Genomic DNA, 17,030 nt, shown 5'->3' with positions numbered 1-17,030 from the left:
TTATCCCTCGGAGTGCCGGACTACACATCGCAAATATATATATATATATATATATATATACACACACACATATATATATAGATATATATATATATATATATATAGCTATACAGATATAGATAGATATATTACTATTATAGTTAAGACATTGTGTCATAGTAATGATCGGAGGTTGTGATACAAACAGTGGCAAATTGAGACAATAATTAATTGCACTTTTTCCCCTCTTTGCACTGTTTGTGTTGAAGGAAGTCCTTGACATTACTTAACTTTCCTGATACAAACATGCTTATCCTCACTGTTAAGCACTGTGAGGGCTGGGGTGTATTGGATTGTTAGGATTTATTCCAGTCGTCTTTATAATGCTGTCAGCAGCACAACCTTATTGGCTATTGTTGCCTTAAATAAGCAGCAGACCTCTTGTCTGCTGCATGCACTGACTGCAGGCTGTTTATTGATTTATTTTCCTTGTCTGCCACCTGTACTGGTCATGGTTTGTGGCACTTACTACTGTATTTGCTACAAGCTACAAATTTGCATTATAACTATTCTGCCTTTTTTGTTGTCGGCTGATATTTACTCTGTGTGATTCAGAATGCTAGTCTTCTGTATATTCTTTCAATGTCCCAGATAATGTAAAGCTATATTATAGCACAAGCTATAGAGACAACTGAGTACTGGTGAGCATGTACAGCTTTATGCCAGTGAAGCCAGTGCACTGACTCACTGGTGGAGGCAAATTTTACGTGGCGGGCTGCAACCCTTCAGCCCCTAGGTAACATCCTGAGTAGGCCGCTGGCGGGGGGGGTCCGGGGCTCACCACACTGCCATACAGAGCAGACCGAGAGCTATGCATGGCTGCCACACTGAAATGACAGGAAGCAAATCAGGTTTGCTGCAAGGCTGCATGACTGTCATGTATAAGTAACTGCAGGGCAGGTCCAGGTGACCATCGCTCCCATATCTACCTATGTCCGCTCCTCAATATCTACCTATGCCAGGTGCCCCATGTCTATCTCTACTTGTCTCCCATATTCAACTCTGCCTGCTCCTCCATATCTGTATGTGCCTCCCCCTCACCATGCCACTTCCCATTCCCCCATGTCTGCTCTGCCTGTCTCCAATATTTAACATGTGTGTGTATAACCAACTGCACAGAACATATATATATATATATATATATATATACAGTATAGATATATCTGAAAGATCAATGAGTCTGATACCCCTGATATTATTAGTAATGTTTGTTTATATATATATATATATATATATATATATATATGTATATATGTAGGGGGTGCTACCACTCACGATTGGAGTTGACAAAAATAGAAAAGAAATGGCAGTTATCCCTGTACTCAGTAGAGAATAAAGATGTAAGACACTTTTTTTGGACAAACATTAATTTATTTATAAGCAGTCTCATACACCGCTGTTTATTTTTTTTGTCTCCAAAATTTGCCTCTGCCCGCTCCCCCATGTCTGCCTCTGCCCGCTCCCCAAAGTCTGCCTCTTCCTGTCCCCCATATCTACTTCTGCTTGCAACCCATGTCTGACTTTTCCTGCTTTCCATACTGTATCTGTCTCTTTCTATCCCCATGTGTGCCTCTGCTAACCCCTTTTTAAATTGGGCCCCACACATTCTGATGGCAGCCTTGCTTGGCATAAACCAGGCACATGTGCCACTATTCTCTCCTGGCATAAATGTGGCACATATGCTTACCTTTGCAAAGCTGAACACATTTATTACATTTTGTTTCAATAAGTAATTTGTATTTGCTGCATTGCTATGTCCCATGATGTGTTCTCATTACCGATGCATGTTGCAAGTCAATATTCTCTCAATCATGTTAATGCTCTTTATGCAGGATATTTTCACACAACTCTATATAAATTACATTCCAATGATTTATTCATTTATCTTGTGTGACTTTAACACAAAACAGACAAATGTACCTTGAGGCCTGCTCAAATGGAAAACATGATGGATACTGACATGTTTATCCTGTTCTCTGTCTATATTTTCTTATAGGCTTACCATGTCATTTCCTTATGGCTTTAGCAACTTATTGTTCCTCCAAGTGCCTAAAGCTTCACAATAAAATTGTAAATTATGTGTATTGACATGCCAACACCATCAGTCGTATGCGATTAGAATATTCTGTTAAAGCTTTGATGTGTATAACATGCTAGGTTGTTTGCCAATGGGAAATGGAAAACAGATCAAACACATCATCATATGTGTTTGATTTAACTGTTAATGTCACTCATGTTCATAACACTTCATTACATGACTTGCCATATGCACTTCATGTAATGAAGTTTTATATACTGTACATGAGTATCATTAATAGTTAAATTAAACACATATATTGAGATGTGTACAACTCTGTACATGGGCAGAAATTAGCTAGGTCAGTGTACTCTTTAGATACGCCCATTTTGCAAAATACTCAGCCTCAACCACAATGCTTTTAAGAAGTGAGGGGTAAAGGCCCTTAGTATTAGCATTTATGAAGAGCCAATTAGTATATGCAGCATACATTAAAGATAAGATTATCTGAATTTACCATCCTTTCATCTACTTTTGTTCATGTTAGAATCTACTGTATGTAAAAAGATGAAAATGTTTGCAAAGATGCATGGAATTTTTTCTATTGCCAGGTCTACCCAGGTCATGCTTAGGTGTAAAAGGTCCTGTGAAAAGTAACCCAGGTCGAGTGACCCAGGAATTAACCCTGGCAAGGACCAAGGTAATAGTGTGGTGAAAATGATGCAATGATCCAGGACATGCCTCAAACCTGCAGATTGGCTGTCTTCACTAGCACTTGGAAATGACATAATCTCTAAGAGTCCACTGAAATGGACCCAGGTCCGGTGTTAATGGTTGGACCCAGGAATAGGTTCAGAAAAGAATCAGAGGCAAGGGGCCTGGATATATGCCTTCTCTTATCCACAAGTACCAGATGGCTGGACCTGACCAAAGGCGTGGAGTCTAAATTACTGGGAGGTATTCACCAGTGACCCCTCAAAGTGGGATTTTGGTTTAAGCTGCACCCAGCAAGCAGGTCACAGCCCTTTGGTCAGTATCCAGCACAAGTGGGAAATGGAAGAACACTATCACAGGGAAAGCACAGGAGAAAGATATTGGAAGTTTCAAATTGGCAACAGATCCGAACCGAGACTCTGGGCCTGATTCAGACCCGCTCGCGAGTGCTATGTGCTCGCAAGCGGGTCGATGGTGGCCCAGTGCGCATGCGCACAACGGAGCCGGCTCTGTCGTGCGCATGCGCGAGACCCGGATAGCGACAGGCAAACCTTCACTCCGGGTCTCGTACCAAAGGGGCCGTGCTGTCGATGTTGAGTGACAGCATGCCCCTATTGGTGGGCGGGCCGGGGGCGTGGCTGCCCAGACAGATGCGTTCTCATGGGAGCACCTACCATCTGGGGCCGGGCCCACTGACATCACAAGTGATGTCAGTGGGGGAGCTTTCGGCTCTGTTAGAGCCGAAAGCTCTCTGGGGCTTGCGGCAATGAGACCCTACCACAAGGGTCTCGTTGCAAGCACGATGGTCGCGATGGTCTTGACCATTGCGACAATCTTCCTGGCCGCTCGCTATATCTGTGGGTGGTCACCCACAGCTATGCGAGCGGTCAGGAGGCCCCTCTAAAAAAACAGAAGGCCGGACCTGATTCAGAGCGAGCGCTCTGTCAGAGCGTCCGGCTCTGAATCACGCCCTCTGTTCGAACCGGGTTGCAAAAGTGAATTTGAACCTTAACCCGATTCTACTCGGAACCCCTAAATTTGGGTGTTTTTGATTTCAGAAAACTGAACCTGCACATCTCTACTTAATAATAAGATTTCATAGAGCATAATTTTTTTGGTTTATTAGTTTGTTTTTTAATGCAGAGTATAACAGAGATAGAAAAAATTACACAAAACCAAGGAACAACATTGGCAAACAGAAAACTACAAAAAAAAAAAACTTGCAATACACCATACAGCAAAATAAGCACTGAAATTGGTAAGGTGTAGCATATATAACTGGTGCATATTTATTTTTGGTAAGGAATACAAGAAAACAGGAAGGGAAAGTAAGGTAAGGATGATATAGATCAAGAAAAAAAGGGAGAGAGAGGAAGAAAGTTAGAGAATAGTTGGACTGACCATCCAGCGCAAGAATCAAGGAAATCCCAGTGAAGAGAGAACCAATGTGCAATAAAAAAAATATGAAGAGTCAGGCAAAGACGAGTTGTGGTATGTATACAAGGGTTTCCAGACTTTGTAAAAAAAGAATGCACTATACAATGAATCATGACTGGAAATCTATTCCATCGAAGCAACAATCCATATGTTATTGATGAATGCTGCAAGAATGGGTGGGGTGGGTTTCTTCTAGTCCTTCGTTATTTGAATCATGGCTGTTTTGCAAATATGCTGGATGAGTTTGAAGATCTGGGAATGTTAAGGGATGAGTTTGTGTTGTAAAAATGTAAAGGAATATGAAGGGGGTTGAATGGAGGTAACACAGGCAATGAGAGATAAAATATCTTTCCAAAGCACATATCCCATTAGTCACACTGTCACCAATATAGATCTGACACCCAATGTGGATCCTGACTGGCGCTACGTACCAGTAGGTGTATAGTTTACTGTATATGAATTCTCCTTTATAGTTACACTCAGAGATTATATAGCAATTCCATAATGGATATTTGACCATTCATCCCTGTCAAACACTAAACTTGCATCCTGCTCCCAGGCCAGCTCAAGGGGATTACAGAATCTGAATGAGCAGAGAGAATTGAGTGGTAAATGGTGGAAAAAGCTCATTGTTTGTCAGGACAATAGATGCAGAGGCGTTTAAAAGGTGTAAGATCTTTCAGTTTGGATGACTTGAACTGAGACTGAATAAAACCCTTGATCTGGATAAATTTAAATAGACTGAGGCAGATGATGGTTTTCCAGAAAGGCACAGACAGTAGGCTGGGAAAGTGAAAGTGAGAATTGGAGCACAGGGGATATGGGGATGGGTCCAAATGGGATTGAGTGGGGAGGGGAGCAGAGCCAGATCAAGCTGTTAGTTCAGTGTGCCCCAGATTGTTTGAGTGAAGCTATCTGAAGTAGTGAATGGCCACATCTGGCCTGAGTAAGCTTGGAAGCCAAAGCAGTAAACCAACCGCCCACCCAACAATTGAGGCATCCACTAAAGAAACCCTGTTCTTTTCTTTTGGGTTGACATGCCAAGAAAGAACATGGCTTAGTTACATTTCTCAACAGTATAACTCAGTCCAGGTAGCAAAACATCTCCTATTGACTCTGGGTTGTCGCCTTATAGTGATTGCAAATTCCTATGAAAGGATGCAGTCCCAGGGATTGGGAGGGTTTGTTACAGCTACAAAAGCTGGGGAAGAATGTTCATATTTCCAGCATTTATTTTACCACTACAAAAAAACATATAGAAGGCACCAAGAGGTACAATCTTGTTTAATTGCTCTCAGTTAGGGGTCCAAATTGACATTAAAAGTTGATCATAAGTTTTAGTTATCAGAATCCTCAGATAGCGAATAGCCAGTGGCACCACTGAAAGTTGGCATTAGGTAGCAATAACTTAGATTTGTGAGTGAGAAGGTTAAAAGCTAGTGCTTCCAATTTGGAGTGTTTTTTTGTACCATGAGAACGAAGACTATAATTCTGAAAAAAGGTTAAGGAGTGAGGTTTGTGGTTATTAATAATAATAATAATAATAATAATAATAATAAATAACCACATAATATATTACCTAAACCCTCTACTGTATGTTTGTTAACAATTTTAGGGAATCAATTAATTTTCTGGTACTAGAAAAAAAACAATCCCAAGTAGAGATGATTAAATCTTTCAGACTTTCATTCACAAATTGATTTAGTAACCTGTCCAATACAAGAACATTTACTACATAGGGACATATTCAATATGGGGCGAAAAGACCGTTATCAGTGATAATTTGTCGCCAATGATGTCATTTTTGCTTATCCCCATATTAAATTTCAAAGACTTTTCACCGATGCGAAAAGTCTCTGTTAAAAAATTGGGATAACTTTTCTCCATGTAATACTTGGCGAAAAAAAGTGCAGAATTGGGGTTTAGGGGTGCAGACTTAAAAAAAAGCCTGCAGCCCAGGGAGTGTTCCCTAAAAGTAATCTGTGTCAAAAAATGTTTAAAAAAATTCTGAGGGCACCCCATAAAATTTACTTTCATTTTGGGGCAAAAAAATAATAATTGGGGAACAAAGTTATAAAGTAGCGAAATTGATTCAGGGGGGGTTCCCATGTATGCGGCAGGTGTTTTCTAGAATGTGGCTGGTAGCAGCAGGTGCATTTTTGAAGAATTTTAAAAAATTACCGTAGGTACTTAAAAATATGCTTACACCCATTTTCATGTACCCCAATAGTTATTTTTCCTCCCCAAAAAAGATAAATGCTATTCTTCACTACTTCCTCACAGGTGCATTTATGCACCTGACGCGACATATTTAAAAACCCGACTTACCTTCAGTAGGCCAAATCGGGGGTACCCATAGTGATACCCCATGTCAGGACATCTTTGGGGGGTGACAGGATGATTTCCCCAAAAACTAACAGCACTTTTCGATACATACCTTTCCGCTGGGTCCTGTTTTTGCCGGATCCTAATTGAATACGGGGATAAGCGGGCACGCGCCCGATACTTAATCCCTGAAAAAAACAGCAATGATGGCGAAAACTCCGACCTTGGACTTTTTGCCTTAAATTGAATATGGCCCATAATGTTGATACAAATATTGAGAACATTAATATAATTTCAAACAACCCTGATGCAATTGTTAGTGAAAGAAGTTTTAGTCTAGCGAGTAAAATAAAGTATTTGAAAATAATTAGAATTGTAGCCTCTGATATGATATTTAGAATAAAGTAACTACATTCTGATCACTTGAACCACACTTACTACAGTTTTATTTGAGTGAACAAAGATGTTTAAACAAATGGAAATACAAATCATCACCATTGTTTTTCAAGCAATTATCTATCTATCTATCTATCTATCTATCTATCTATCTATCTATCTATCTATCTATCTATCTATCCTTACTGTCATGTTCCCTTTGGGTTCATACAAGTCTAAAATTGAAGTTATTAATGAATGCTACATTTGAGAGAGTTGTAGTTCATTGGTTTCTTAACTCACTGCTATAGCTTAATGATTACTCCAGCAGGAGTATAATTGGTTTATTATCACTATTCATATTCACACAGCACTGCTAATAAAATAGGCTGTTTAAAAGTGAAAATGGTTTCAGCAATTTACATATGTCCTCCATCATCTACCATATTGCTCTTTAACCCCTAAGTATAAAATTCTAATTATAGTTTCCCAAAAATAAAAGAGTAGGGTGTTTTTATCCAAGCAGTATAATCAGAAGCTAATTAGTGAGTCACAGTGTCTACAGCAAATCGTTTTCAATTGGACAAACTCTGGATCGTGGATTGTTAATATTATTCAAGTCTGTCTATATTTTAATATGTAATAATCTATAAAATTTTTATCATAAGATCACAGTAAGAAAAAAATCATGTAAAAAATATGTTGAGGCCTAATACAGGAGTAGTTTAATTTGTCCATGGCTAGAATGTCGACAATTAGTATGAGGACAGCGTATTGTGGCTGGCATAATACAGGCACTGTACTAATACTACTTAAAGCATTTTAACCTTGCAAGCATAATACTGTTACTTTAAAAATTATGGCAAAGCATCATGAAAAAGCAATATTTCTGACATGGTTAAAAATCTTTAATTATGTCTTCATTACACTGTCCACATAGTAATTGTCAATATTGTACCCATTGACAAACTAATCAGGCAGCTTATCTTGACTCATGATGTTACAGTATAGACGTCAATCCAGAAGATGGCACACCATGACAAATACTACAGTACATATCATAGCGTCGCTGCTCATGTTACTTGGAACCTTTTAGTGTTACCTTAAGTTAAGTAGCAATAGATTTGGGACCTACAAGATACTGTAACTGGACTTCCAGCACACAGCATTGCACTGAAAGTTGGTGTTCCGATCATGCTTCTGCAGAACTTGACTCCACCCAAGTTATGCAAGCAACGCAACTTAAAGTCACTGCTCTGCAGAGGAACCTAATTGAGGCACAGATTCTAATGAGATCTGTCACAGGTGAGACTTTGTTTATACCACGTTTACCCTTTATCCCAAACAATTTTCCTTTTCATTTCAAGGGCCTGCAGTTTCCTGTAAGCATCTGCTTCACTATGACAATGGACAAGTAGCAGGGAAAAATTTTAAGGGCTGCATATGTAGATCTCAGGACCAGCTGCTTCTACCATGGACAGCTGTATGTGGCTTGCTCATGAGTTAGTAGCCCCAAGTATATTTTTGTGTTAATCCCTGAAGAAAAACTGCAAATATTGTTTACAAAGACATTTTGTGATCAATGTCTACAATATAAAATATACATCACAATACTGTATTAGATGCCACTACTGTCTTTGTAAAATTTGTTCCACTGAGCAATAACAGATATTTACGTGAGCAAAGCTGTGCGCAAAAGCTAGTTTAGAAATAAATGATTTGATGGTGATTTAAAATGAAAGCTAAATTATCATACTGTACTTTAAATGAAAAGTGAATAAATAATTGTTTTTAAATGTCTATTATGTATGGTGGAACTGTTACTGTAATTTTTTTGTATGTTAAAAGCTCTGAGATAGTATGGTTGGTAGAAGTACCTTTCCATGCTGTGCATGAGCATAGGGCAGGATTAAGGGCCTCATGGGCCTAGGACTGATAATGTTTAAAGGCCTATACTAAGAAGGGGTGGAGCTGTAACCAGGGCTGTGTGGGTGTGTCCAGAGCCACCTGGATGTGTACACTATCAGTCCCACTGATAACCTAAATGCATAAAAATAGAAAAATGCTGAATTTTGTATTTAAAAAACAAAACCAGAAAAACAATTTTATTATGTATGATTTATGGTTGACTGTGTGGCCAGCTAGGCTGCCACGATAATAGGCCTATTTTATGTGGAAGCCTGGAGCTGTAGTTCCATACCCCTTTTTAATCTGGCCCTGCATGAACATTAAAATGTCTATATGTAGACCCTATAGAAAAACCAGCACTAGGGCTATTCCCACCCTTCAGTGCAGTGGCTGTTAAACAGCATGATTCTATAAATAGATGAAGGGATATTTTTTCCCTTGCATAGTACAGGTTCCACCTACCCAGCATGCTCAGATCACTTTTAAGAGGTTGGAAATGCTGGTGCTTGAAGTACTATAAGATCCAGCATCCCCAATAGGAACCACAAATGCTAGAATGCCCTGACATCCAGGACATGCTGGATCCTGTAGTGTGCCAAGATAAAATAAAGTGGAATAAACACACACTGAATTAAAATGTTTGTATTGCAAAAAAAAGAAATTACCTCCACAGACCCTCTCATTCACCAACATATTGCTCACCTAAGTCATATGTACTGGGGGTAGAGCTCTATGTAGGTATCCATGTCTTGGCAAAATAACAAACACTTATCAGCAAGCACTTTTTCCTACAGAGCCTTGGCACAGGTGACTAGGAAGTGTCATAATGGTAATATTCATACAATGGGGTTTCCCACGTTCTGTGGTAAAATCACAGAGATCCACACTAAAATGCTGAGAAGTGATACTAAGGAGATGATAAATGTGTATCTTGTTATATTAGCATATATTAGGCTAATTGCTTGATCTATTCCATTTCCATAAATTATGCTTTCTACATTATAAGCACAGTCACGGGCATCATTTCTGCTGCTCTGACTAATATGTAAATTACGTATTTTTGCAAGGACACAATTTACTCCCATGTTTTTGTTGTAAATTATGTCCCACTCTACACAAGTCCCTCTATGTTTAATTGACACTTGAGTGTGCCTGTGTTTGCGTGTCTGCTGTATGTGTATAGAAGTTACATTGTGAACACCAGATTATTATACATTAATGGAATTCTGATTGTACAGTGCTGCTGAATGTGGTGGAGCTATGACAAAAGAATGATGATACTATGATACTAATAATAATGATAGCACTAAAGAGAGACAGCTAGAAAGCATACTAATATTAGGTATGGCAAAAAAGTGATATTTTATGATTGGATCTAAAGCTTTGAGATGGAACATTTCTGGCTAAATTGATGTCTTCTGAAAGCTGACAAAGAAATGTAAATTGCACCTAAAGCTCTGTTAATCTATGACTGCTTCATATTCAGCATTAAGTCCTTGGCTGGAAAAAAAAAAGCTTTCTGGAATGTCATCAAAACCTTCCAACATAAATCCAATTATTCATCCTCCCCCTAGTCACTTGCAACATGCCTCATGTAATAGTGATAAACAGAACATCCTCATTCTGTAATAAAACTGTTTCTCTTTTTTTGAGAATATTTAGTTGTCTGTATTACTACAGAATTATATTTATTATACTCATAGTGCAATTGCAACCAAATGTAAAAGGCAAACATATAATACTTCAAAATAACACCATTCTTTATTATCATGGTCAGCATAATGTGTGCTTTGAGAACAAAAGTTTGTTTTGCTATTTAAACATTAATATTAAAAGTACCTGGTTGCAGCAATACAATGCAATTTATATTTGCTAGTGTAAAAAGCACATAAAAGAGATTACTGCTAGAGGTAAGAATGATTCATATAATATACTAAGAAGTTTCCATAAACGTTCTCAAACCTCTCAAAAAAATGAAAAGAAAGCGCAAATTGAAGTACTGTACATGGTAGGAAACAAGATAATGAGTTGAAATGGCTGTTGTGCCCTTTTGCACAGTGACGAGCCCCACCAAACTGTGCCCACACAATTTTTTTTCTCATTATAATCTCACTCCACAAAATCTTACTCTCATTTCAATACTACTCTACAAAATGATGTGCACCAGTATCTACTTACTTTGCAAGATGCATTACACATGTGCTATCTGCCAGTGCAAACTTCATCTCTCCTGCTAATTTCATCATGCTTTGCAAAAGTATGCACCAAGGTGAAAATATAGGCACAGCTGTGAAAATTGAGGGGCACTGTATTTCATATGTGAATTTATATTTTTAATTTTGTAAATTACCTTCTCTGTGATGTTCTTCGTTGGAAAATGCGAACTAAACTAAACTAGTATAAAACAAACAAATAAAAATGACCTAATCTAGGGCCAAATGCAGTGCTGCAACATGGCTTTAATGTGCCTTGTGCTGCCCCACCCCCTTTGTGCATGATATCATGATGTTGCATGTAGGGGGAGGGACAAGCCAGCACCCAGAAGTGCGGCAGTGCACGGAGCATCAGGAAGATGCTCCATTTAGCTGTATACTTGGCAGGGTGCCTGCTTGTAGTGTACAAAGGACGCTACAGGTAGCACTGCCACAGCATTACTGGCTGCAGGGTGCTGTCCAGGGGAATCGGTATGATTTACCGCCATCGCAAGTCCAGCGGTTAGAATCCCGCCAGCGGCTGCCCGACATGGGTGAATTCCCGATCGTCCCTAAGGTAAGTATAGACTAACCTAATTCCCTCCCCTAACCCTCCTTAGGGGTGCCTAACCTTAACCTTCCCCCCAGTGCCTAACCCTAATCCCCCCTCTAAGTGCCTAAACCTAACCCCCCCTTCTCCGCCGCCTAAACCTAAGTCCCCCCCGGGGGTGATTAACCCTAACCCTCCCTCCCCTTGCCTAACCCTAACCTCCCGGGGGGGTGCCTAGCCCTAAGTCCCCCCCGAGAACCCTAAACCTAACCCCCCCTCCCCCCGCGGCTGTCCTTCGATCGGGATGCCGGACGCCGGTCTCCCGGTGTCGGTAAAATGACAGGCGTCTAGATATAGACGCCTGTCATTTAACCCTCGCCAGGATAAAGCAGTCGGGAAGCCGGCTGTCGGGATTAGGTCTGCCGGCTTCCTGACTGCATACCATTCCAGGCACACTGCTAGCCAGAAGCAAGGACAATGGGGCAGCAACAGTGCCACCCACAGAGCCCTGTGCTCTGTGCAGCAGTGCCAGTCACACACCCAGAGTTATAGCCCTGGCCAAATGTAATAGCCCATGATATGTGGGTGATTTGTGGGAGCTGGTGAGATTCAAGTGATACTCTATATATTTAAAGCGCCAATTAGTTTCAAGGTGAAACCAACCAAGTTATGCCTTTAGACTAATTGCTGCTTTAAATCTAATGAATCTCGAAAGGAATCACGCCGGCTCCTGAAAATCACAGGATACTACATTTGGCCCCTATTATTGAGACTTGATGCTGTAATATTTGGGACCACGTTGTTAAGTTGGGAAAAGTAATTTGTTTATACTAGTAGCCCCTTGGTTAAATGGAGATGAAGAAATTGAAAAATTTACTGTGTATTGCAATGAGCCTTGACTATACCCATCAGATTATGGGGCTCGGATTTACAAAAAATAAGCCCCTCTTATGTACAAGATAATTGTGGGATGTTGAACAGGTGCACTGGTATAGGGGTCACTACCAGTGGCAGCTCCAGAGGTGGGGCTGTAGTGCAGTCCAAACTTCAAATAGGGGAGCCACACCAACTGCCAGTGAGTCCTGGCTGGTGATGTTTGACAGCATTTGAAAGGGCAATTGGTATAACTCCCCCATTTGAATTTAGCAAAATTCAGCATAAAATTACAAATAAGTTGGATGAAATAGCAAGTGTAGATACTTGTGAGATAACAAAAAAGCCAGTGGATAGTCAGAGAGATAATATTGAAACTTAGTTAATGATACAAAATACATTTTTAAATCATTAATTTTTTTAAATCATGTAAAAAATTTACTGAAAATATGAACTTACCTGAAATCAAAGCCTGTTCTTTTCCCATTGTCTGGAATGCCAGGATCAGGGCACATGTTCATAGCTGTTGATATGCCACCTTGACTTACTACAATAAAGTACAAAACAAAATATTGTGTAATGTATGGGTTATATATTCAGTCAGTTAGTGGTGAAATCATTGCATTCTACATGTGTATTTAACACAAAATTATTCACTAAAAATCTTTCACTTTAAATAAAAATACTGTATGTCTATCTAATAAGTAAGTTGAATGAGGAAAACTGTTGCAATAACAGCTCCAGCATCTGTATAATACACTACTTTGACTTTATCTAAATACTGTACATTTAATATCCAATGCTATTAGATTTTATAGATAACGCCACCCACTTTGCATTAAGTGATGTACATTCACACATGCCCATACATTTATGGGGTCATTGGCAAAAAAAATGCTTTCTGTTTTATCAAATCAAGCCCAGTTTCTGTTATTGTAATGCCTCTTTCTGGAGCCACACACTGAGAAGTGTTCAGCACATGTCGTCAAAACAGCTGAATTGGCTGATCATATTTCTATATGCCAAGCATAACAGTACAGCTGGTAATTATGTAATTCCTCTGTTGCATTTAACAGACTCCAAAGACTTACGCAAGTGGATCCCTTTTTGCTGACTGTGCCCTATGATTATTATCAGACTAAGTCTGGCAATCTATTTAACAATTTTTATTTTACACCATAATGGGAAAGGAAGAAACAGTATGGAATTCAGTTCATTTGTTCACAGTATTTAAACATTTAACAAAATATTATTGCATTTCCTTAAATACATATGTAATATATAAAAAAAAGCATAGTGAAGCTTAATGCAATCTTCTTTTACTGTCTGAAATATTATAGCTTAATATCTAGGCCAATATGGTCTCATTAAAATTTCTTATACTGTGTATCATTGAGATTTTCTTTGAACATTATAAGTTGAAATCTGTGCCATTTATTATTAGGACCACTGAGAAATACCAATTTTGTGGATTGGAGTCATCAATTATAAGACAATCCCTACTTATAAATATATTTAGCCTGAGAGACCAATTTCCCAAATGACAGGTTAAGGATATATTCATCACCAAAGCGTCTTTACTTTGTATATTTTACAAGTCTAATAACCTGAATATTTTTTTACTCATACCAGGTTTCATCTATATTGAAGTTGATTAAGTGCCTGCAACTTCAGTCAATATGTTGGTCCAGTCTCACTAACATTTAGAATTACCCATGTTTCTAGAGAATAAGCTGACTAGAGGTCCACTGGGAACAGGGGCTTGCAGCTAATAAACTCTCATAGTTTCAGAAGGAGGTTCTAGAGATCAGAAATTGATAGAAGATAGACCTTTATACAAAATTGTAACTATATCTAAAACTATAACAAATCATCTCACTCGGTCTGTCTATTCTCTTTTCTATTTGACACTGGTATTAGAATAATCAGTTTACATAAAAGAGTGAAATATTCAATAAGGAATAAAATCACAGTAACCTGTGAAAGAATGGACTTTTGAATTCCTCCCTTACTCTGTTGCTCTGGCTATCACTACTGACCCTCGCAGATCCACACCTCAACCCTGGCATCCAAATGTACCAGATACCTAAAAAAGTGTTTACGAACCAAAGAGCACCAGTGGAGGAATCACGTTCTAAGGCAGAATTCCTCCATTTCAAATACATGCTCTCATTCTACAGATCTGTCTTTTACCTCTCTAAATGGTTGTATTTAAAAACCTCATCTCCTCCCAGTCCTCAAACCCCCGGCATCTCTTTGCCATTTTCAACTCCTTCCTATGCCCACCCCCTCCTCACCTCACCTCCCCTCCTCACTCTCTAGAATGTAAGTTCTCAGAAGCAGGGCCCTCTTCCTTCATGTGCCTCTCCCTTCTTCACTATAATCTATTGCATTCTCCATTCAATGGCACCTAACCATTGATTTCTGCCACCTTGCTGCTTATTTGAGTATTATGACCGCTGATGCAGTCATGTTTATAAACCATGAACTTGTCCTGCATTGTCTTGTACTGTCACTTACTGTTTTCTTGTTCTGCTCAATTGTTTATGTGCTTTGTTAGGTGCTGTGAAACCCTTGTGGCACCATATAATTAAAGCATAATATATATGTGTGTCACCTTTAAGTTAATTTTAGAATATAAACAGCCCTCATTCATATTGTTAGCCAAAGAGAAATGTGTGTGTGTAACTTATACCTTGGTGGGACAGCATCTGGTGTGGGCATGGCAGGGAAAATTAAGCAAGATAAAAAATGATAAATTAAGTGACTTGGTGTCAGTCATTTAGGCGGAGATGTATCAAACCTTCTAAAGACGACAAGTGAATATGCCCATAGCAAACAAACTTATTATATTTACAATTTTATAGAATGTAGTAGATAAATTATAGATAAACTTATCGGTTGCTGTGGCCAATTTATCCACTTGTTCTCTTTAGAAGGTTTGATAATAAATCTCCCCCTCAGTCTGTTAAGCCTCCTGAAATGTTGGGACTGTGGCAGCTGCCTTAGTTCACATAATAGTAGTAATGTCTCTAGTTTTGGAAATATCATTCAATTATATATTTTTTTTAATGAAATGTGAGAGCTGTTTTTTTTATTTAAAGCTTGCTGTTTGCTACATGTTATAAGAAATCAGTTTTTTTTGTTGTGTTAATATGTACTGTATGTATTAAAAATTATGCAGAAGGAACGGAGCACAGAAATTTTGAATCATTTCACTTTTTTGGGGAGGGTGAGACTTTGCTAGAATGAAATGGCAAGGAAAAGTATATATATGTAAAGCACTGTAGTATAAAAATAGATCAAAACAAGGCTAATCTAAGCTTCTTAACTGCTTCATAATCCTTAAATGCATGCTTTTATATATCAATAAGCACCTGTACCAATGAAATATTTTGTCGTAGTACATTAAATTTACTTTTTTTTATTTATCTACATTACAAAATAATATGCAATTTAAGTTTTTCTTCCCATAAGAGGAAAAACAGTCCTGTAATACTTTGAATTAGGATCACTTTTTCTTGCAATCATTTGCCTATAATTGCCGTTTGATGATCTCTTTGGCAAATGTATATTTCCAAAGAGATCACGAGGAACATGTAACTAAGACCTAAGCAGCTTTTATTCTAGGGTCAATAGCAGCACATCAATGTCAACTTTCTTATACTGATCTAAAAGTAATTAAATTCAGACTTCAAGGGGCTACTTCTATATCAGAGAAGGTATTCCATTTACAAGCTAAGGTTGAATTAAGATGCAGTTCTACTTTGAAAAAGTACATTTTCTGTCACTTTCGTTTGACTGAACCATTTTCTATTGCAAAGTAAAAGCCATGAATGTGATTTTATGTTATAAATATAAAAAATAAATGTAAAGCTCCCACAGATGTTTATTATATGTAATTATGCACCCTACTTTCGATTGTATCAGATCCTCCAACATGACCGCTTCCACCCGATACAAAAAGCTCTGCTCCTGGATTTCTCTCTTAATTGATGATTGCAGCCACCTGTGATAATACACCTGCCTCATCTATTAATGGACTCAACACAGGTGTCTGCAATAATTAAATAGGTGGGAAGTCCAGGAGCAGAACATTTTGTACCTGATGGAAGGGGACATGTTGTAGGATAGGTTGTATTGATATCAGAAACACATCAAGTGAAGTTCTGACAATCCTATAGGTTGAATGCTTTTATGCTGGTTACAGAAATCAGAGGTTATGTTTAGCAGTTCAGGTAGCTTCATAACATACTATAACTTAACATGGAAGATAAACCAACAAGTTTCTACAATAGTGTAAACTGTTATAACTTATGAAACAGTGCCACCTACTGTTCCTCCAGTGTAGTTTCCTGAGCAAAACTCAGTCTATGCTGCCATGATAAAAATGAAGGGTGCATGTTTTTCTGTTGAATTTAATTTTATATAGATATTAGTTTTTACATTTCTAAATATCATCAGTTGTTATTATGCTAATTATACTTCTCTACTTACATAGATAAATATTAAACATTATGCACAACCAGGGTATAAAATACATATAACATAATGTACTCACATTATTGTTTTACTAATTTAACAGAGGAGGAATAGATTG

The 17,030-nt window shown here is 38.4% G+C and overlaps 1 protein-coding gene across 1 annotated transcript in view; it reads right to left on the bottom strand.

The window, feature by feature from the left end:
* CSMD1 (CUB and Sushi multiple domains 1) overlaps positions 1-17,030 on the bottom strand; it is a 1,974,400-nt gene that overhangs the window by 653,747 nt on the left and 1,303,623 nt on the right. The window contains exon 8 of the mRNA XM_088479751.1: positions 12,890-12,977. Coding sequence (XP_088335877.1) covers positions 12,890-12,977 — 88 coding nt within the window. The remainder of the gene's footprint in view (positions 1-12,889; positions 12,978-17,030) is intronic.

The sequence above is a fragment of the Taudactylus pleione genome, unplaced genomic scaffold (genome assembly GCF_031769625.1).
Source record: "Taudactylus pleione unplaced genomic scaffold, aTauple2 ptg000244l, whole genome shotgun sequence".
Taxonomy (NCBI): Eukaryota; Metazoa; Chordata; class Amphibia; order Anura; family Myobatrachidae; genus Taudactylus; species Taudactylus pleione.
This window is presented reverse-complemented; position numbering and strand designations above follow the sequence as displayed.